Raw genomic sequence first — 22,596 nt, 5'->3', positions numbered from 1 at the left:
GAAGCGTCCAGCAGCTTGAGTAGCCTCCCAGCTGGCATCTCCACAAAAAGTGCTGGAGGAGTCCCCGTGAGGCAGCGCTGCTGAGCGGAAACGGGCGTCCTGCATGAGGGGCTCCTGCAGCACCAGGCGGTGAGGGGGAAAAGCAGCGAGCACTGGACCAGCTGCTCCTGCCAACAGCTGCCCGGCCACTGCAGGAGCATTTGCCAGGGTGCCACAAGGGCTTGGGCAGCTCCGCGCTGCACGGCGGGCGCCGGAGCTCTCTGCTCTGCAGGGCTTGTGCTGGGTAGGACCATATGCAGTGACTCCAGCCGGGTGTCCGTGTGCGGCCGTGTGCGCCGAGTGCCCAGGCAGGGTAGACACCCGTGCAGGGCAGGTGAGTGCGAGGGCAGCACAACCCCCGAGCCCTGAAAGGCAGAGGGTGAAGGATTGCACAGGACGGGGCCTCGTGGGTGTCTGCCCTGCCCGGGCACCCGGCACACACAGCCGCGCATAGACATCTTGCTGGAGTCCCCGCATACGGACACCTGGCTCATATCACCACACACGGACACCCTGCTGGAGTCACCGTACATAGACCCTGTCTGGAGTCCCCACACACAGACACCCGTCACACATGGACCTGGCTGGAGTCACCACACACGGATCCGGCTGGCGCGGCTGCGGGCAGGCTCTGCCCCCACCTGCCTCGGCAGGCAGCCACGGCAGCGTGAGCGGGCTGTGCTTGCGGGTGGGTAGGAGGACAAGCTGGTAGCTTTAGATCTATAATTTGTCGCAGTTTGCAAGTAGGCCCCCTTTCCCTGCCCTCCAGCTTCTAAAAACAGCAGAGAAGGTCCCTGCTTCCCCGCAGGAGGAGGAGGAAGGCATCCGTTTGAGCTGTGTGTTAGGCTCGGAGCGTAGTGCGCGGCCCTCGCACCTTCGCCTCTGCCAGCCCTGGGGCTGACACGGAGCCCTCGCGCATGGCCCTCGTGCACAAGCTCAGCCCCGGCGGTGCCATCAACGGGACACGGCGCTACGGGACCCGCAGGAACTGTACGAGCTGCGTCCCACGAGGCCCTGGCTCCCCTGCGGCCCTGCCACCATCACTTGCCCCAGCACAGAGAGGGCAAGACGCCCGCAGGAGGACGGGTGTGTCCCTTGCCCGTGGCGCTCCCTGACCTGTTCGCGTGCCTGGAAGAGCAGGAGGGCTAGTGCTAATGATCCAACCAGGCCTCACTATGCGTGAAGCCACATGTGGGGCACGGCCAGCCGGGGCTGCTTCGGCACCCGTGGCGCCCGTTTTGCCTGCGCAGAGCTGTCTGCTCTGCCCGCTCTGCCCATGCGCTGCTGTCTGCTCTGCCTGCTCTGCCCTCTCTGCCTGTGCACTGCCACCCGCTCTGCCCGTGCGCTGCCACCCGCTCTGCCCGTGCACTGCTGTCTGCTCTGCCCGCTCAGCCCGCCCATTCTGGCCTTGGCAAATCGCCATCTCTGCCCCTTCAAAGTGAGCAATTACACCTGGCTTCGTCAAGCTCCGTGTGATCTCGGGTTAATAAGTACACAGGCCTGTTAATTCCTTAGTGCATCGTAACACCGAGCACTGGAAATCGTCAGTCACGTCCAAACACATCACGCTCAGAGCAGGTAACAAGAAACTCTTTCTTTCAAGCGGCGCAATGAGGCCGGGAAGCTCGTGGCTGTCCGGAGCCGCGAGGCGAGCTGCACAGGGGCCAGGGGCACATGGGTACCTCGGCTGCTGCCTGCAGCCACAGAGCAGCAGGGTCACAGCAGCACATGGGAGCAGGGCGGGAGCAACACAGCAACGGCCAGGGATAGCCCCGCGAGTGCCTCGTGTGGGGACGGGTCCCGCGAGTGCCCTGCGCCGGCAGCGTGAGCCCCAGCCGCCAGCCCGCCCTGCCCGCGCCTCGCCCTGCACTGTGCTGCGTCTGGCGCTCGCACTGGCAGAGGCCGGCCCCGCTCCTCGGAGCAGCCAGGAGGGCCTTGCAGGATGGGCTGGGCACCTTGGCTTTGCTGCGGCAGGGACACTGGCACCAGATGATGAGGCCCCAGGAAAGCGGCACATGAAGCATGTCGGCTCTCAGGCTGGGACCGCACTGGAGCCATGCTCAGATGCAGCGGTGCAAGGGGACAGGCCAAGCGCTCCGCAGGGCAGCGGGCAGACCGTGCCCGTCCTGCTGGGCACGGAGAGTGCATCAAGCACCAGCACTGCCGCTGCTTTAGGTGCTACCGCCCCACTTGCCAGCATGGCGGGAACGGCACGGCGGGAGCTCCGCAAGGAGCATCCCCGGCAGCCCAGAGCCACGGGCTGCTCACAGGGACCTCCCCAGGGGAAGGGGAGACAGCAGCTCCCAGCTCTGCCTGGCCAAGTTCCCCGTTTGGAGCCCCATGGCCAGTGCAGAAGGTGCAGCTCCATGGGGCGGTCAGAGCAGTAAGCGGGGGAGCAGGGCAGTATTACACCCTGGTCCCAAACTGCACGGGGATTTGCTCTGTGGCCTTATCTCCCACGCATAATTTCCCCATGTATAACAGGGAGCACTGCTTGGCCTGCAGGGTGCTTCACAGATGAGTTAGCCATTATACAAATGCTCAGCGTGAGCATCCTTGTGCTCTGCTTGCGCTGGGAGCCAGAGGCTGCAGGCAAGATCCGAGCCTCCCGGTACGAGGCCATTTAGGACCCTCCTCTTGGCAGGAAGAGCCTTGGCATCCTGCAACCCTGAGGAGACACCAGGGCTACAGCTGCCATCACCTTGGCGGGAAGGCAGCGCCGTGGCACAGCGTGGCACGGGGCGGCACGGAATAGCACGGGGTGGCATGGAATAGCACGGGGTGGCACGGAATAGCACAGAGTGGCACAGCGCAGCATGGAATAGCATGGGGTGGCACGGAATAGCACGGCGCGGCACGGAATAGCATGGAGCAGCACGGAATAGCACGGCACGGAATAGCACAGTGTGGCACGACGCAGCGCAGAATAGCACAGCGCGGCATGGAATAGCACGGAGCGGCATGGAATAGCACGGTGCGGCATGGAATAGCACAGTAGCATGGCGCGGCACAGCGCAGCATAGAATAGCACAGAGCGGCATGGAATAGCACAGCACGGCACGGAGTAGCACAGCACGGAATAGCATGGCATGGCACAGCACAGAATAGCACGCTGAGGGACAGCGCAACACGGAATAGCATGGCGCAGCACAGAGCGGCACGGAATAGCACAGTGCAGCATGGAATAGCATGGAGCGGCACAGCACAGTGCGGCACAGGATAGCATGGTGCGGCACAGCATAGGGCAGCATGGAATAGCACGGCGTGGCACAGCACGGCCTGGCACAGCACGGCACGGCGCACCCCCTGTGCCGGGCCCTGCCCCCTGACACTGCCGCAGGGAGCAGCCCGCGCAGAGGCAGCCGCTCGGCCGGGCCAGGCCGCGCTGCAGCAGCGGGCGCTGCAGGAGAGGCTCCTCCGCGCGTGTCCATCCTGCCGCTCTCCCCCACAGCACAGCTGGAGCAGACCCGCTCCTGCACAAGGGTCAGGCACAACACAAAGGTGCTCGCCAAGCAAACCAGATCGTACTGAGCGTGAACTGCTCTTGTCAACTTCACTTCCTGTCACTTCTCAGTCATAAGGTGACATAACATTTTTTTTCATTTCTAATCAGATAAAAATACAACGTGTAAGTCTTAATCCTGGAATGGAAATAGGGGAGAGAACATAACCAAAACCTTTGCTGCCAGCGTGGCTTGTGCCGAGCACTGCATGAGAAGTGCCTGCGCGCGAGACGAAGGTGTTTCCAAGAGCACTCATTAAGACGTTTGCACTCAGTCAGCCAAGCACAAATCACCATATGACAGACTACAAAGAAATGCCGAAGTAAATGGGAAGCTGAGATGAAACAGGATACAGTAATTGTTTTTTGCATTATCCTGGAGATGTTTGTCAATGTTTCCATTTAGCCAAAGAGCCACCATTTTAAAAAATAAACTTTTGCTTGCAACAAAAATCATATTGTGCAGGTTGGGGGGAAGTTTCGAAGCACCCACATTCCCAGTTCCTCTGGTTTCTCCTGCAAACAGTCCGCTAAAAAAGAGAAGGGAGGAATGTGGTATGTGCCGAATACCAGATGAGGCATTAGCCATAAACGCAGCAGATAGAGCCGCCTCATTTAGATGTGGAGTGGTTTCCTCTCGCTCGAGATGCCTGCAGTGCTCGTGTGTTGTAAAAACGCAATTGAGATATGGTAGAGGTTGTAAGGAAAGTATATCTTGGATCTTCCCTGCATTACTTATTGCTCCCATTAGGCAACATGTTGGTATGAGCGGAGACAGCAGCTAGACGGGAATTCCGCTGAGAAAGCGGGACCCACCCCAGAGCAGTGGCACTGAAAGATCCGCAAAATCCCCCTAGCCCCTTCCCACCCCATTTCCAGCCCCTGATCCAGCCCCCCTGCATCTTCCAGCCGGGAGACCCTTCCTGCGGGCAGAGCCCTGCGGAGCAGGACTGACGGAGGCTGCCATGCCACAGAGCAGGCGGCAGCAGCGACGGTGGCAGCAGCAGCAGCCTCTACAGGGCGGCGAGTGCCTCGTGTGCTAAATCCTCATGGATCTGAACGTGCCCAGTGGTCCCGTCTGCACATCAGGGCTCTTGGTAGAGTAACAGCCACAGCAGGAGTCTACAGTCGCACTGTCATTTACGCTCTGAATACTGTTGGAAAAGTCAGCAAGGGTGTAAGGAGCTGCCACAGAAAGAAAACGGTGTGAACATCCACACACATCCCTGTGCCACATGGGCCGGGAGCATCCCTGAGGGAACGGAGTAGTCCTGGCCTTTGGAGGTGGCACAGCATGCTTGTCGACTGGGACCTGGCCGTGCCCTGCCCCACTCCGTGAGCGGGTCTGTGCAGGACCCGGCGCAGCGGCCAGGATCCCCCAGGAGCCACAGGAGCCACTGCTCCAAGCCTGGGGTGGCAGCGCCGCTCGCGCTAGCGAACCTCAGGTTTCCTTGTCCTCCTGACTCGCGTGGCCGCTCGTGCTTAGTCAAGCACTGCAGGACTGCAGCTTTCCCAGCAGCCTCTCCCTTTCCAAGAAACGGGCTCGGGTGGTGCAGAGAGCCGAGACACGGCCGGCCCTCGCGTGTGATCCACACAGCCCGTCCCGCAGGGCCGGGCTGGCCGCCCAGGAGGGAGCTGCGTCCCTGCGCGGTCGGAGCCCCGCAGCGCGCAGGTCATGGTGCTGCCAGGGTTAGTGCTGTTTGCCCCTTTCTGCAGCCAGTTGCTGGGGCGAGCTCAACAAGCAGGCGCCTCGCGGCACTGCCCCTCAGAGCAGCGGGGACTGCTCGCAAGGCGCCCTAGAAAAGCCTGGGGTTTGATGTGGGCAAACGCGCCACGCTGCTTGCAGAAGCGTGGTCAACGTTTGCTTTAACATTGGAACGGAAAACATTTCTGGCGCCCAGGCTCTCATTAGATTTCCCAAGCGCGCTCACCAAAGCGCCGCAGCGCCGAGTCCCGTCCGCGCGCTGAGGCGCTGCTGCCTCCACAAGTCAGGACTTGACTCCAGGAGTTGTCTATGTTTCAGTTTAAATCAGCTTGCAGTGCCGAAAGGAGCTAAACAGGTTGAGTGACTTCACGCTGTGGGAGGAATAATCCGCCGGGTCGCTCCGTGAGCCAGCACAGCCCAACGGGGTGAGGATGTTGCTACAGCTCTTCCCTGGTCTCTCTCCCAGGTAAAAAAGGATAATATTGGTGCTTAAGTGACTTTTTATAGAACTGCTGTCAAACCTGGCAGATAGAAAGCTTAATTAGGACTGATCTCGAAAACGAGGCGGTGTGTAGGTGTAGGAGGGACTGTGTGCAGCAACGCCGCTTCCAAGCGGAGCTGCGAGTAAACAGGTCAGATGCGATGTTTATCGGAGCCGCTTGTGTCGGCGCTGCTGCGTCTCCCTGCGCTGCCAGTTGCACTCTGCAGAGCAGTGCGTTGCAGCAAACTGCTCGCAGCAGGGGCAGGGACGGGAGCCGTCCCGCCACCCTGCCCGGCGGAGGCGCCGCGCTCAGCGCTACAGTTACTCTTCTGCCCGGTGAGCAGAACCTGGGTCTCCTCTGCATCTGGCACGAGCCCAAACACAGCTCCTGCTTGTACTGAATCACGAGTGACTCACTTCAAATGTGGATGTGAGCGCAACGTATACATTTGCAAATTGGCTCGTGAGGCACCGCTTCGCAATGTAGGTGGGATATCTCGCATACTGTAGCAGTCAAGTTCTGCTCTCTTTCTCCTCCTCCCTTCTCCCTCGTGCAGGATGGCTGCCTGAGCCCGGCGTTCTGGAGTCATTTCCGAGGGCGCAGAGAGGACCACGCGGATGGCTCCGGCTCTGCTGTGACGGGGAGGATGGACGACTTGGCGCTGCTGGAGCTGCTGGAGTGCCCCGTGTGCTTTGAGAAGCTCGACGGCAGCGCCAAGGTGCTGCCATGCCAGCACACCTTCTGCAAGCCCTGTCTGCAGAGGATCCTCAAGTGCCAGAAGGAGCTCCGGTGCCCCGAGTGCCGCACGCTGGTGCTCTGCAGCATTGAGCAGCTGCCATCCAACCTGCTGCTCATCCGCCTGCTGGACGGCGCCCGCTGCGCGCAGAATGGCACCAGGTTCGGCTCCATGCAGCGGGCCGGCCTCCTGGCCTCCCCGGCATCCATCCGCAGAGTCCCCAGAGGGCTACAGCTCCACCAGTACCGGCTGGCACCAAGTCCCAGGATGCACATGGAAGGGGTAAGCAGAGCCCACATTTGTCACTATTTCTATAAATACAAGGGGCTATTTTATTGTGTGCCAAGACCTATGAAACTTCCATGTTACTGATACTGCCAAAAGGTTTTAGGTGAGAGATCGTTTGTCTGTGTGCAAATCTGGCCGTTATTTCCCTGTGATATTTAACTATTTTGAGTTTGGTACAACAGTAAGTGCATTCACTCCCAAGCTTACTCCAAAACTTGTCCTTCTTTCGGCAACTCGGCAGCAGCTGCTCTGCCCCAGAGCTCGCAGGTGCTTCATGGCTTTTGGAGGAGGCATCTCAGCTGCTCCAAGTTCCAGGCAACATTGATGTTTATTGATAGCAATTAAGTCAGTAAGTGCAAAGCCTTAACTGCTGGGGGTGGAGAAGGATATTTCACTTCTCTGAGCCTCAGTTTCCCCATCCATTAAAATGTTGGAGAGGATATAATGGCACTTAAGTCCTTGGCAAAGCAATCTGAGATTAACTAGCAACAAATTTGGAGCAAGTTACTTGTTATTTTATCTAGGGACTGATTTGCTAGGTTAATTTTAAAGTTCTAAATCGTTTTTGTCATTTTCTCTGAGAGTACTCAAGGTTTTCTTGAATAATTAAGCCATGTCATTAGACCTGTTAAAGCAGTTTGGTTCAGACTGAGTCTGGGTGAGATTGCCTGGTGGTTTCCTTTTCCCTGCATAATGTTCCCGGGATTCCACTTCTTCCACCTGCAGTATTCCTTATAGAAGTTTCCACAGAGCTGTTTACAATATTCCAATGCGTAATTCAAGTGGCTGCTAAAGGCCCGCGCGTCTTCCAGAACGGCGGAGCCGCAGCCAACATCTGTGTGCATGAGGCGAGCGCTGGCCGGGCCCCGCGCAGGGGGACATGCGGTGACGCGGCAGCCGCGCGAGCGCCCGGGCCAGACCCGTGCTGTGAAGGGTCACCGCGGTGTTGCTCGCGGAACAAACCCACGTGGAGGGCAGTGTGGGGCATCACAGGACAGCACGGGGCGGTGCAGGATGCCGCAGGGCAGTGCAGGGCAGCCCAGGACAGCACGGGGCAGTGCGGGACAGCACAGGACAGCAGCATAGGATGGTGCGGGGCAGTGCAGGACAGCGCGGGGCACAGCTGTGGACGCCCCTTAGCACGGGCAGCAGTGGGGAGGGCAGAGCAGCGGCCCTGCCCGCGCAGGGATCCCTGCCCAGGCCCGGCTCCACAGGGCCATGGTTGTTCCGTATTACCTGTGATATATGATATAGGCTGCATGAACTGAGTGCTGGAACATGCCCCTCCAGCATTTTATGGGAGATGGTGCATGCTGTAAGATAATACCAGCTATAAAATAAGGCATGGGCTGTGGCAGTCAGGAATTTCACAATGTCTTAAAAACAGAGGGAGTATTTGTATATATGTTAAAGAACATTGGGAGTTACAGCCCAACCCAAATATTTCTTATCTGCTAGCATTTAAACACTTTTGAATGTAATTCCTACCTATTAACATAGAATGGATACATTCTGGTGCGTGTATATGAACACTGCCATGTATATCCAGGACACACACATACATATTGTGGGATATACACACCTGCCCATGGACAAAGCAGCATCTGAAAGAGGCTGTGTAAGAGGCTGCACCAAGGACAGTGGGCTCTGCCCCTCGAGCTGCTCCAGAGAAGCCTAGCTGGGTTTCCAGATTTGTAACATCTCTGCAGAGCGCTCAAGACTGGATATTTCAAGATCTCCACATAACAAAGTGTCTGGAATCCAAGAATAAAGGGTTTGCTAGGAGGTGAATGTGTAAATAATCCACAGGGAATCCTTTGATCTCCTAAGAGCCTCCCCCAGCATGTGCAAGATGTGGTTACGTCCTGCATTAAACATCCCTGTGAGCTGGCAGCCTCCCACAGGCGGCCAGGCTCTCCCGGTGAGGTACAGAGCAGGACTGGACCCTCAGCAGCGACCCGCCAAGCCCAGGAACACCATCGGCACGGCGGATCTCATAACGCAGCGAACACAGGGGCCAAGGGAGCCAGAGCAGAATGCAGAGCATGAAAGTTTGCCCCTAGAAAGCACAGGACATTCAAATTGAACTGGAACTTAGGCTATTTTCTCTTTGCATGAACCGAGTGCTGTAACAAGCCCCCTCTAGCATTTTGTGGGAGATACCTCCTCTATTGGGATAAAAATACGCTGCACTCCAACGTTGCCACCTTCACACAGACATCTATAAATAGTGACTGTGCCTTGGTATTTTCTTCTCCTCCAGAAACATCTTCAGCTCCTCTTTCAGTTTGGCAAACAGGATTTAGGCTGCTAGATCTTTTTGAACCCTTATTCAAAGGGACCTGCCTGCTTGCACCTAGCAGGAGCAAACCCATTTTCAGACCTGCTCGCTGTGTGACATCCCTCCCAAAAGCAAACCCTTCCTAACCTGTGCAGCTCACAGGGCTGAAACCCTGTGCAGCCCTATTGGGCAGGGGCTGCACAAGTGCTGAGCAAACACTGCAAACAGGGGGTTCCCCCAGACCCTTGGAGCCCCGGTCTAGGGCAGCGCTGGCTGCTTTCCCACCGGGAAGGCTCCCGAGCCACAAGGACAGTGTCGCAGGAGCCAGGCTGCTGCAGCACAGCCACCGCCCTGCCGCCAGCTATGACGGCCTCTGGCTTTGCCTAAAAAATGTGTGGCCTTGAGAACCTCAAGAAAAAAGGATTTACCCCAATTTTTCTCCACAACTATCAGAATTTGTCTCATTCTAAAAAAAAAAAAAAAGTTAAGCTCTTCGACTAGTTGCCTCCCACAGCCAGCTCGCACCTTCTATAGATTTATCATACAGTTTCTTTTTCCCCTTGGCACACAGTTTAGAACCTTGTACCTGCTGCAAGGAGACGGCCATTCCTGCCAGCGTCGGGTGCCTCCCACCTGGCACTGCAGGGGACGTGGCGGGGTCGGGAGCTCGGAAGGGGCGCTGTGAACGCAGCGGAGCCACGCGCCCTGCGGCAAGGTCACAGCCTCGGAGCCAGGAAGGAGGCTGGTGGCAGCACTCTGTAGAAACGCTGTAAAGTAAAACACAGCTTGATTAGGAAGGAAGATGTGACACTGAATTTTTCTCACGAGGGGGCTCTGCCATTGCCCCGGCAGGCGAGCAGGCGGCGTGTGGCCGTGGCGCTCGGGGCTGGCCGGGGCAGCGGCCCTGCCGTGGGGCAGCTCTGCGTGCCGCCTGCTGGCACATGTGCCCCATGCTGCTGCGGGGCAAACGCGGCTCCCAGCTAGCGGCCCTGGCATGAGCCGGGGAACGGAGACGTCCCCCTGCCCTCCTACGGGGGGCTCACCAGCTCGCAGGGCCCTTTACCCGCCTCCTGCTGCGGTGCCGCTCTCAGCTCTTCCCTACAAGCGCACAGCGAGGGCTGCTGCTCCTCACGGCTATGCCCTGTCCACTTAACGCTGTCCATGAGCTCCCTCATGGACTCTGGGTGCCCCTGACACGGCTCTACAGACCAGGGCAGCAGGATTCCTGCCCATGTGCATTCGGAATGCACATGGGAAAGGGCTGCTCCAAGGCGATACTGCGTGTGCTAGGAAAAAGCAGGATGACCTCCACTGTGGATATCAGGAGCCAGTTTCCCTAGTTTTACAAAATTAGGTACTGAACTTCAGACACATAAAAGTGTTTTAATTTGTTTCCAAGGCAATGAGTCATCCTCAGCTGGCACGTCAGGAATAGCACGGCAGGATTTGGGCAGCGCAGCATGCTCACCCCTTACCAGCACGGCCAGCGGGGAGGCTCCAGGTCTGCGGCTCTGCCAGACCAGCCCCAGGAGCAGCCGTCGGCTCAAGGGCCACCCAGCTCCAGCTGCTGGGGCTGATGCAGTAACTTTGGTCCTTGCGGGGAGGAGACAGCAGCAGGGTCGCACAGCGACCATGCTCACAGCGCAGAGGGAAGCAGGGGTGGATCTCGGCAAGAGCAGCATGGACCCGGGCCTTCGATTCACACTCTGCTCCAGCTCCTCTGTGGTCTCGCACTAGTAAAACTGAAGTGCTTGCTCCTAAATGCTGGACTTTAGTGTGCCATTATTTTCAGGTAGTCAAACCCCAGTTGGTAAAGTGGATATTTGAGCTGACCCTTTCATTGGATTTGGGGAAGCTCCAGTTTGTTTTGGTGCCAGGATGGAGATACAATTTAGTGCTCTGGTTTTAAGAGAGATAAATATTTATCCTTCGGAAATCAGATCACTTCAAGAGGCTTTGCTTCGGATCCCAGACAAAAGCTGTATCCAGAAGATATTAGTTTTGTGGAGAAGAAAAAACAAGCCTCTTTGGAAAAAAAACGTTTGCTTTCATCTTGCATACCTCAGTTCCAGATCTGTCTCACTTAGGGAATGGAGAAAGGGGAAGCCTGGCTTCCTTCTCAGACACCAGGTCTGGACACGAGACCATGCAGGCCAGGAGCTCTTTGACCTGCAGCTAATGCTGATGCAAGGCATCAGCTTCATGATGAACATTAATGTACCATCAAAATACCTGCTAGGGAGAGGCTGCAGAGGAATGGAAAGCTGTACCATTATTAAGCACTTCTCTGAAATGATGTGCAAACAAAATCTCTGCTTGCAGGGAAAGCAGAAGGTGCAAGGCTCTGTCAGCTTTCAACTGCAGTGAGGACGGGGCAGGGACAGAGCCCGTGCAAGCTTGTTGCGCACAAACGAAGCTGCAGCACAGCCTGCACGGGAAAAGTTAGTCCGTCCTCACTCCTGTTCCCTCAGCCAAGTGAGCGCTGCTATTCGTGGCATTTAGTAGCCATTTCTTTTTTTCTAGCAAAAGGAGACTAATGAAATCAGCAGCAGGAGCAGAGACTGAGGCTCACGTCTAGGAAAAGAAAATACAGATTTCGCAGTTGTAGTTCAAGCACCCATTGCCAAGAACTGATTCTGAGGCACAAAGCATCATGACCAGGCACGCTGAGGGCTGACACATTTTGTTTTCCATGCGGCTTAAAACCATGACACACAATTTAACCACTATCCCAGATTGCTGACAACAGCAGAGACAAACAAATCTGATAGCAATAAGCATGAATGGAAGAGGCGTAAAAAGTTTCATGCAGACAGTGCCACTCAGACACAGCGGCTGCAGAGACCAGCACCAGCAAACACACTGCGGTGATTCCTCAGCACACACAGTCCTTCCCTGATGGTCTGTCCTCCGCCTCCTCAAGGAACGACGGCTTCTTGGGCCGCCGCCGACCTGCCTTTGCTCTTGACGCTGTCTGCACAGAGGAACGCGCGGTGGGAAGCGGAGCCAAGGCCAGGTTAACTCACGCACTGCACGAGCCCCGGCACCGATCCTGATCCTGCCGAGCTGCGAATCCCTGCACAGCTTGATGCGCAGTCGCGCCCCGGCGGCGCTGGGGCTGCCGGCGTGCCCGCTCCTCCCAGCCTCTGCATGAGAAGCTGCTCTGCATTTTCTTCCATCCATTTTCCCATTTTCCACTTCACCTCTGCAGATCCAGAGTGACAACAGCAAAGTTCAGAAGTGATGTACATTTGATGTGGTTGCATATCAAAGGCATATTAGTTAGAAGATTATATAAGTGCTCCCATTTGCCACTGATGTCACATTATAAACAACGTGGAGGTGCACAAATGGTGCAACCGAGGAATTAGCCCCATGAGCCTCAGTGCCAGGTTCTACTACTAGCTTTTTCATAATCCTTTGGTTGCTTTTCATCCCTGCCGTCTGTAAATCACACCCACCGACACCTGCAGCTGCTGACACGGTTTTCCCGCTCCAGTCAAGGCCGCACGATCCCCACGTGCCGCTGCCCTGGATCCCCACGTGCCCCTGCCCAGGGCAGCGGCTGCTCAGCTCGGCTACCGCAGGCGGCTCCAGCCCTGGGCTGGCACCTGCCGAGGACATGGGGGCGCTTTGCTGAGCTCCAGCAGGACACGTCTGCCCTCCTGGCTTGGGAGCTGCTGCTGACCTCCTTGGGGGAGAAAAGATGTGGAAAGCACCCAGCTGTCTGACTCCTCACAATATAATGATAGGAAAAGATTGAAATGACAAAGTCACTTTTGATGGTTTTGTTCTATGTGACAAGGCTGAACTTATCTCCTCTGCTGAAAAGCAGAAAAACAGAATGGTAATGGCAATTAATTTACATTCAAATAGCTCTTTCAATCCAATCAGATCCTAAAAGCCCTAAAAACTGTGCTGTGCTACCTGAACACACGAAAGAAACGCACAGCGGGCTCATTTGTCCCATCTCAAATGCAGTCAATCTTCAGCTTGACGGGAAGGGATGCTGCAAGAAGTTAGCAATCCAAATGAAGGGCAGTTTTCACAGATTACCTTTCTTTGCTAAAAAGACATTTCCTTTCGAATCACTATGTAAATAACTAGCTCTTCATTTACAGTTATTAAATCACTATTCCTCGCGAATATAGCCTGGATGTTGCCCTCAGATCTGCTCTGGACTGTTTGCCTCTGGGCAAGTCATTTAAACTCTGCCTGCCAATATTCCCCAAACGCAGAGCACGATAATGTTTCCTTCACCCCACCCTTCATGTGTGCTGCCCTTTTAGATTACTTCCTCTTCAGGGCAGGAACTGCTTGTGGCGCTGTTGCAGGGTGCCCAGCACAGCCGTAGCCACAGCGCTGACCTCCAGGTGACAGCACAGCGACAGTGACAGCGGTGGCAGCTCGTGTCTGCCTCTCGCCTCGAGCTCTGCAGGGCCGCACAGCTGCCTCACAGCACAGGCCTTCCATTCGCTCCTCGCTTCAATATTCTGGATATTCCCTTCTGCGCCACCTGTCCCACAGTGCCAGGTCCCCGCAGTGCATCCCCGCGCAGGCACGAGGCAGGTGCTGCGGCGGAGCAGTGGCTTCGACCGCGCACACGGACACAGGCGGTGCGACAAGAGCCCGGCTGTCCTGGCGAAGGGCGTCAGCACGAGCAGCTCATTGACACCCGGCCAGCACATGCTTTGAATATCTCCGCAAAGTATCGCCAAGACCGAACACCAGCTACATGCAAACTGGGCTTACGAAAAACACCCCGCTGTGCCTCCCGTCCTCGCGGGTCGCAGCAGGGGCTGCCCCCAGCGCCAGCAGCCAAGTGCGTTCTCACATGCACAGCCAGCCCCGCACGCTCTTAGCACTTAGCTTTCCCTGGCAGGGAAAGGTGCCCTCACCTATCAGTGCAAGCAGAAACATAAGCAGGAAGAGCTTCTTTCATCCTTTGATATTGGTGCTTTTTCTCTGCACCTCAGGGGCTTTGGACACAGGACACAGTAGAGTTTCACATTTAGAGCCTACTCGGACTCCTGCTCCCCAGGCACAGAGCCACACCGGGCAGGTAGCAGGCTCCAACTCCACGGGTTTCTCTTCAAAGTGAGTCTGAAGAGCCCCCAGCTCCCCCAGGCTGAGTGCTCAGTGTAGCTGCATCTTGGCCACCTCTAACTGAGGCCAGAAAAGCTCCAAATAGCTCCAAAATAAACAATCAAAAAAACACTTGCAAATTTAACTCAGAGTGTCTAGTGGGAGAGAAATCAAACTGGAAGACATCCAGGATTGGATTTCTTTTCCTCCTGGCAATGATTAGCACCCTTCTAGAAATAAATTGTTCTTTCAAAGAGGCTGTTGTGTGTTATAGAAATCATGCATCTCCAGCAATAGCACTGTCTCTGCACAACGTGATATTAACTCCTTGGCATAAATAATGCAGCGCTGGAGCAGAATACGGCGCTGCAAGCACAGCTTGGGACTGTGCCACCTTCCCTTTTGGCTCAGGACCATGCAAAGAATGACCACAGCTCCACTCTGCAGCAGCATCTCTGCTTCTTGATGTCCTGCCAAACGTTCTGGGTGACACATCTGGGGCTGGCCTTGCTTTTCACAGCTCTTTCACAATCTTCCAGTCCTAGCTCTGGCCAGATGTTTTCTTCCCAGCCTGTAACTGAAGCCTGAATTCTAAACACTCTGTGTGGGACAGTTCTCCAAGCAGCACTGCTGAAATTTCTCTTCTTCAGAAGTCCATGGACACTTAGCGCATGAATCAGTTTTCTTATACGCGAGACCCTTGGGAATAATTGCTTTCCTGCAAGTGAAACTACACCCATGAAACTGAGATCAGAATCAGGCCCTTATTATTTAGTGCAAAGACATTCTGTCAGTCTGGGAGGAGACCGCAACCGTCAATGGCTCTCTAGGGAAGGGCAAGGCCAGGGCATCCCCTCTGCAGAACTGCTAAAATCAGCGCGAGGAAAACGAGGAAAACCAACCCGGTGCCAGACCAGCTTGCCTGAGAGCTCCCAGTCAAACCTTCCAGAAGCCCCTTCAGCCTCGTGAACCTGTCCGCACCGCTTACCTGAGCCACATGAGGTTCCATGCACGGTGACTTAAAATGTTGCTGTCAAACCCAGCTACATTCATTTCTGCTGAAGTAAAACACAAAAACAAACAATAACAAAAGAACAGTATTCCTAGGGCTCATTCCTACTGAAATTATTTTCTTCTCCTTTGGAAGACAGCAATTCAGGATAAACAAAGTATTTGCACAACTTTTCCTTGCCACTTTCCAAAACACAGACCCATGGCCTGATTTTTAGCTTACCAAAGCTCCTTTAACACTGTTAGGACTAGAAGGAGAGTTTACAGTAGAGGAGGAAGTGACCTGCAGCAACGGTCGGTGAAGAAATGACTTTCACAAGGGCAGCACTAGCCTCTGCGACACCTCCAGTTCCCTGCTAGCATTGACCTGGACCCATAGGAAGAGCCATAGAAGAGAGCACAGCTGAAAATGAGCAGCCGGCTGTTCAAAGAACTAATCTGTCACTCGCTCTGTACACACACCTACATTGACGGCATAATTGGAGTCAGCCTGTTCGGAAGATGGGAGGAATCCACTCTGACATTTTAGCTTGGTCTCACTGCAGGGCGGTGAGCCCTGCTTGGAAATGGGATGAAAGAATAATTGGCTCCCAGCTGCAGAGAGGTTTGCAGCCTGCTCCTCACGCTCATCTCTGTCTGTCTGTTCATGAAAAGGGACAGCATCACCAGCCAGTCACGCCGCTTGTCACAGGGGTTTTAATGGGATCGCCTGGGATGAGGTTTCTGAACGCTCACAGCGTTAGCCAGTCTCCTCACTTCTTCATTCTTCCCAACTACATCCTCCTTCCTTTCCTGGCAAGTTTTGATGCATCTCTCTGGTCACCCCGCTTGTGCCACTGCTGTGACTGTCTGACTTATAATAATCCAGTGTCACTAACAAGGAAGTTATAACTAGTTCATTTAAGGTAATTATAGTGTGCATTTCCCCCAGCTATGAAGAGATGGCTTCAATTGCTTCCTTACACACACACACAGATTTTTAATTTGCTGCTCTGTTTTGTATGGAGAGAAACTCAGATGTGTTGGACAATTGCCCCAGCAATATGGATGCCAAATACTGGGAATAATAATAGTCATAATAATAGTAATAATAAGTCTTTTTTTCCTGTATCAGCCACAAAAGCACTAGCTATGGAGAAAACACAAGAGGCGCATCTGCTGTGATCACCTCTGTTGGTACAGTGGCCAAGGAGAGAAAAATATCTCGCGTAGAGACTGTGCCCTGTGTTGCAGGACCGTGCCAGGGAGCTCCTTAAGCCTGCAGCTTCCGTGTTGCATGTCTTTGTTTCCTAACGGTTCTGCATGCACCTTCCTTCCCACAGCTCTCACCAGCCCCCCGGCTGACCTCTCCTGCAGCATGGGAGGGCAGGGTTGTTCCAGCCATCGAGAGCGTTTGCCATAGCTCCCGAGCGGCGCCGGAACGAAGGAGGCATGTTTCCCTCCGGCATGACGGAAGAAAAAAAATTGGAGATAAAGAGTGGAAAAAATGAAGTGGAATACAATGAAGAAACAGGCAGCTGAAAAAGTTCTGACTAACCACAAACCATGCAGACAAAAAAGGCTTTTTGAGGAGAGAGAGATAATTTTCTCCACAGTATTCAAAGGCACACATTTCCACTAGCTAGAAAAATTATGTTTCCTCAGCCCTGAAACACATATGAGTTGGGGTTTATGAACTCTTAACTAGACAAGTCCCAAATATCTTGCAATATTTGATCTATTTCTACTTGATATCATGAAAAATATCTCTGGGTGCTTTAATGTACTAAATTATTCCCTTTTTCCACTTAATTTCTCACTTTTTAAAAAGTTTTCACATGTGAAAGACATGCCTCTAATGTAGTGCTGCTAGAAGTGCAGTACTGCATGTTGTCACACACAAAAAAAAAGTCTTTGTCCTCTGCTGTGCCTATTATTTTTTGATATTTGCATAAACTAAGCTTTACATGGAGCTTTTTGTTGATTTTTTTCCTACTGAATTTAACAAGAGATCCCAATTCAACATTCAGGCAAAATTTGGGCTGAACATCTTGCTGCTACTACTAACTCATAAGCATAAAACACTGCCTTGGATTAATAAAAAGTAATGGGACACATTAGCAGGAGAAAAACCCATCATAACATTAAATACGAGGACACCACATCTGACTGAGGAACTCAGGCATTTCTCAAGCCCACGAGCAGGCTGGAAACACACACAGCCCTGTACTAGCTACACACACACCTGCTTGTTATCGCCAAGTTTAATTAGCACTCTGCTCTCTGCCAGTGCAATTAACCTACTTTAAATAAGGCTAAACAGATTTCTTGTAGAGAACCTAGTGCTAGTCTTAAGAGTGGACAGAAAGCAGTCAAAGTCTGAGGCAGGAATGAGGTTTTAGATGTGCTACAAGCTCTGCTGTGTTTTAGCACCATGAAGAGTGATAAGAAATGACAGGAGATGTCCATAGAGGGCTTCTACTCACTTCCCTGGGGAGGTTGTTTAGTGCAGGTTTATTTAGTTGCTTTTCTTTGTCTTTTATGTCTTCTGAACATGCTGAAAAAGTGGTGACCCTGATGTACATGTTGCTAAACACTTCAGTTGGAAACATATCTGTGCAAGGTCTCTGAAGGAGGAAGGCACCTTGTGCACAGAACACTTCGCTGGTGGCTCCCTGTAGTGTGGGGTTTTTGGCTCATTGTCAGAGCAGACAACCAAAATTTAAAGAGGCAAAGTAAAACTCAGGGAAAAAATTACCTGGACCTTAAAAAAAGAATTGATCTGAATTGAAAGCGATTTTTGATGCAATGAAAACCTTGAAAAACTTAATTCCAGGTTAATTTCAGTTGTCTCCAAAAATGCTTTGTTTTGCTATGGCTCTTTTAGTCCTTCTCTTTTTAAAATGACATTGATTTTTAAATATTGTTGTTACTAGAGTAGTAAAATATTAGAAAAAAAAATTTGTCAGTTCCAAAGACCATGTTTTGAAAACTTCAGTTATCAGTGCTGAAACAGTCCAGCATGATTAAAAAAATCCTTTTTTTTTTTTTTTCGATTAGAAATATGTGTCAAATCTAAAGTAACTCTTCATGACAACATCAGTCCTTTTGAAACTTTTAATTCTGATGTTTGTGGAAAACAAAGACCAGTCTCTCCTGGCCTAGTCCCTCCTACTGGAAGGGGAGAATTTGGCTGATTCTGGTTTCAGTGATAACAGAAGCCTGAATCGCTCTATTTCACCCAGATTTAGTCAAATTCCATTTCTAATCATAAATCCTAGTAAATACCAACAGAAACATTCCTTGGATTGCAATGGGCTTTAGAGGTGAAGAGAGTCACATACATCAAAGAACCATGAGGCTTACAATAAGTCCTTGACAAGACAGCAGTGAAGGGATGGGCAAATGTTGCTTTGTGAGTACTCAGAATTAGCAACAACTTGCAGAACACACACAAAAAAAAAAACACTTTACTGCTTGATAAATGAAGGAAAGTGAACCTCATTTATAGTTTCCTGTTGTATAATTTAACATAAACCTACGTAATAATGTGAAAAATCCATAATTGCAAAGGCAGGTTGAATATTTTTGGATGCTGAAGACATATATAAGCATTAAGTACCTTCCTAAAAGTTTTGCAGCAAATCTGAATGGGTGAAATGAATGTGTGTAAGATGGACTCTTGCAACATGAAGTCACAGGCAAGGTTTGGTCTGTGTCACACCTGGGCTCAATCTACCAGCTCACAGAGCCATTGTAGGGCTGGAGGGGAAAGCAGCAGTGCTAACAGAAGTGCAGAAGACAAAATGTGGCGTGCGGGTCTGCTGAGCGACAGGCTTAGACAGAGGCTCTGCCAGGCGCAGGAGGAAACCTGTGCGAAGGAGAGGCAAGAAGCGAGTGGGAGGAGAGGAAGGAAGCTCTGGAAACTGAGGAGTGGCTGCAGATGGCAGGGGGCGAGAGGCCATGTAGGAAGAAAGGACAGAGATTTATGTTCAACTGAGACTGCAAAGACCTCTCATGGCGAATAGACTCAGCCTAATCTGGAAGGAGGGAAAAAACTGCTGGGAGGATTTCAGATGGACAGGATGGGAAGAGACTTCCTAAAATGCACTTTGGATAGAGCATAGGATGGGGAAGTACCTAGGGATATGTTTGTAAGGAGTTAATCACTGCTAGTTCCAAAAAAATAACTCTGAAAGAGAAAACTTTTTAGAGAAACTTGAAGAGGAAGAAGCAGTAAGATTTGAAAAGACATAGAAGTAAGAGGAAAAGGCAGGAGGAGAGCTATAGAGGTTGTTCCTCATCCTTAATCTTATGCTCAAAGCTGCGGGAAGCCACTGCATCAGCTATGCCACATTCCTGGTTGTGGGCAGAGCCTGGGAAAGCCTGCGCTCAGAAGCAGGCCTAGAGGTTTCTCACCCCATGAGAAACGGCAGCCAGTACAAGAAAAGCCTTCTGGAGGCAGCCACAACACATCAGCAACTCCATCAGCCCAGCGGCTCCTTCTTGCATGGCTGCCCTCAGGAAGCCGTGAATCCATGTAGCTGACCAGGCCTGTTTCTCCCCCTTGTCTCGGTACTGAACCACAAGCATCTTCATTTCCATTTCTTCCTGTGCTAGCTGAGACCTCCTGGCTTCCTGTGCTCCACGGAGCAGTGGCTAGGGCCGTCTCAGCCTAGAGCTGCAGCCCGCGCTGACACCGGCAGCAAGGGCCTTTCCCTCGTGCACGGAGCCAGGCAGCTCAGCCCCAGCAACTCCCCTCTGGACACGCCAGCAGTACTAACGGGGCCACCGGTCTCAGTGGAGCGCGCCCGCCAGGCAACCACTTCAAACGCTGCCGCCACCCCAAACAGGACCTACCTGAAGCAGCCGAGCAGCCCACTCATGTCCCATTGGAAGAGGCCTCTTGTCCTCGCGCTGCGGGGATTGCCTAGAGGAGCACAGAGAGGCTGAATATCCTGCTCTGCTCTTGACGTTACATATTTAGACAATGAAGGTTCATTTTACTTATATATAACTCATTCTTAAAACAGATCAGAGCAGGTGCCAGCCCAAGGTTATGCACCTACAGCCAAATAATATGTTACCCAAATATCGTGCATCATTCACAAAGCCAAATTTCAAAGAAGAACTTAGCAAATTTAAAAACTGCTGCAAGCCAAGACTGGAATCGAAATTCAGCTTGAAATCTCTGGGTAGCACTAATACCATTGTGCAAGTTTATGCAGTGATTCTTTTTTTCCAGCCCACAAACCACGACACTTTGCAGGGACAAAGGACACAGAACAGCAGGCTGGGGCTGCCGCCGCGCATGGGCAATCCCACCGTGGGCTCAGCCGGGAGCTCGGGGTGCTGCGCGGCTCGAGCGCGTGGCAGCACCCAGTCTGCAGCTGCGTGTGCCAGCTGCGCTCCCATCTTGTTAAAATCAACTCACAAAGCACCTGATCACCTTTTTTTTTTTTCTTTCCCTCCAATCAAAGGGAATAAAGAATATTCCAGGCTCTTTAGCATCTCGCTGGCTGCTCACCTTTCCCCAGAAAGCAGTAGATATGCATTTCTCTTCAGAGTCTCACCTGTTTTTAATGTATTTCCATAACTCGTTCTTGGTGCCTTTTATACACCGCTCTGTTTTGCACCATAGCCATTCTCTCATCATCCTGGGTACTCCTGCTCTTCCTTTCCCATCCTCATGATTTTCCTTTGTGCCAGAGCTGTACCTTCAACACCATTAAGCCAAGTGCATGTTTTTGCTATTCGTACAAGTTAACAGGCAGGGCAGCTTAATTAGGACTGAGCATTAAATTAATCATTTCCTATTTCAAACGCTTTGAAGCCAGTACTTGGAGTTTCCAGCCTTTGGCTCCTCTTCCCGGCCATGGATGGCTGTGGAGAGCGCTGGAAGACCCTTTCCTGCTGTGTTCTCCACACGTGAAGCCAGATGTCCCTCCCAGGGCTGCAGGGTGGCTATGGCAGGGGTCAGCTGAGGCGCCTCTGAGGACAGCGGGTTTGTTGGATGCCACGTCCCCTCCCGTCCTGGCGGACACCTCACCCCCGGCCCACAGCTCCTCTGCACACAAACAGCAGCCTCGGGGCAAGTCCGGCCTCGGAGCGGGCTAGCATGGCTGCAGAGGAAAGCTTCCCCTCAGAAACGTCCCAAGTGCCAGGGAAGGAGGATGTGGCCCTCAGGCAGGTGGCGGCGGCCATCTTGGCGCGGCCTGAGGCAGCAGGCCCAGGGAAGTGGCGCAGCGGCGGGTAAACGCGCCTGGATATGTTCCACACAGGTTTCGGTTCATGTGATTTGAAGCTGCATCTCACTGCAGAAAGCCAACCTGTGAACCAACTCTTCATCTTCTACAGGCAAAATGCAGTTGGCATCGCCACTGTGCCATTTCACAGGCGGGGAGCCGAGCTGGGGCTCAGACCAGCCCAAGCTCCTGCAGTAAAGTTAAAACTACTGCTGCTGACTAGCAGGATCCTGCATAGGCAGCATCTTAGTCTTCTTCCTCCATCCCCACTCAAGACATGCCCCTCCGGGTCCACGGAAGCCTCTGGAGGAGACACCACCGTATGTGGGGAAAGGGACGGAGCTGGCAAATGGATCTGCTCCATTTCACAACTGCTTTCCACATCAGCTACAGCCAAGGTCTCGGAGGCAGAAGTGACAGAGCAGTTAATCCCTTTTGAGTAAGGAAAAGAATCTAGGATGAAGATACTCTTGAAACAAAGAATTGTGCGTGATTCAAAAAAAGCAATATCTGCAGCTATACAAGCTCATAAAATTGTTTAGAATATGTATTCACCACCTTACTTCATGCCAAAGACAATCGCTATTTGCCTCAAGAGATGGGAGATTTCCCCAAAGGCATGCTGCTGCAGAACTGCTAGTGCTTCACCTTGGCCACCCTTGCACATTGGAACAGCCTCATGCATGAAAGAAATTCTTATATTATATACCAACATGCTAAAATAGCATCATTAAATGGTCCATGCTCTACAAGTAAACACAAGACTACTTGTTCTCCTGACTGTTACTTCTAACTCCTGCAGGGATTGCAGGCAGTGAGAAGAGCGGTCGGCTGGCAGCCATTCCTCGGGAGGAAAACACGCTTCCCAACAGCAGTCAAGCACACATCAGAAGTAGAAGGACGAATGTAACTCTCATCTCTGCTGAGAGTCTTTCCTCAATGTTTTGCATTTCACGTAAAAGTATGGTGTTGCAAAATGACAACAGACCAATTGCTTATTTATTTTAGGATGGAGTTTTGTGGAACACACTCTCATCCAGAAAATCTGCTCGCTCACTCGAGATATGTCTGTTGCTGTTTAACACAAGCACTTAAAAATAAAAGTTTTTCAGTCTTCCTGATTTCCTGTGTGCAGAGCCCCAGTGCACACATATCTAAAACAGCTACATAAAGAACAGAAAACTTCAGCATATCTGCACTCACATCCTAGGAAAAATATGTGCTACCCCACTCTCAAATTGTA

General features: G+C 52.7%; 1 protein-coding gene across 1 annotated transcript in view; it reads left to right on the top strand.

The window, feature by feature from the left end:
* Nucleotides 1-6,374: 6,374 nt before the first annotated feature.
* SH3RF2 (SH3 domain containing ring finger 2) overlaps nucleotides 6,375-22,596 on the top strand; it is a 39,628-nt gene continuing 23,406 nt past the window's right edge. The window contains exon 1 of the mRNA XM_088536966.1: nucleotides 6,375-6,746. Within this exon, the coding sequence (XP_088393092.1) occupies nucleotides 6,375-6,746 (372 nt within the window). The remainder of the gene's footprint in view (nucleotides 6,747-22,596) is intronic.

The sequence above is a fragment of the Tinamus guttatus genome, unplaced genomic scaffold (genome assembly GCF_059628265.1).
Source record: "Tinamus guttatus ecotype Peru unplaced genomic scaffold, ASM5962826v1 Tinamus_guttatus_pri_ptg000710l, whole genome shotgun sequence".
NCBI classification, from domain to species: domain Eukaryota; kingdom Metazoa; phylum Chordata; class Aves; order Tinamiformes; family Tinamidae; genus Tinamus; species Tinamus guttatus.
This window is presented reverse-complemented; position numbering and strand designations above follow the sequence as displayed.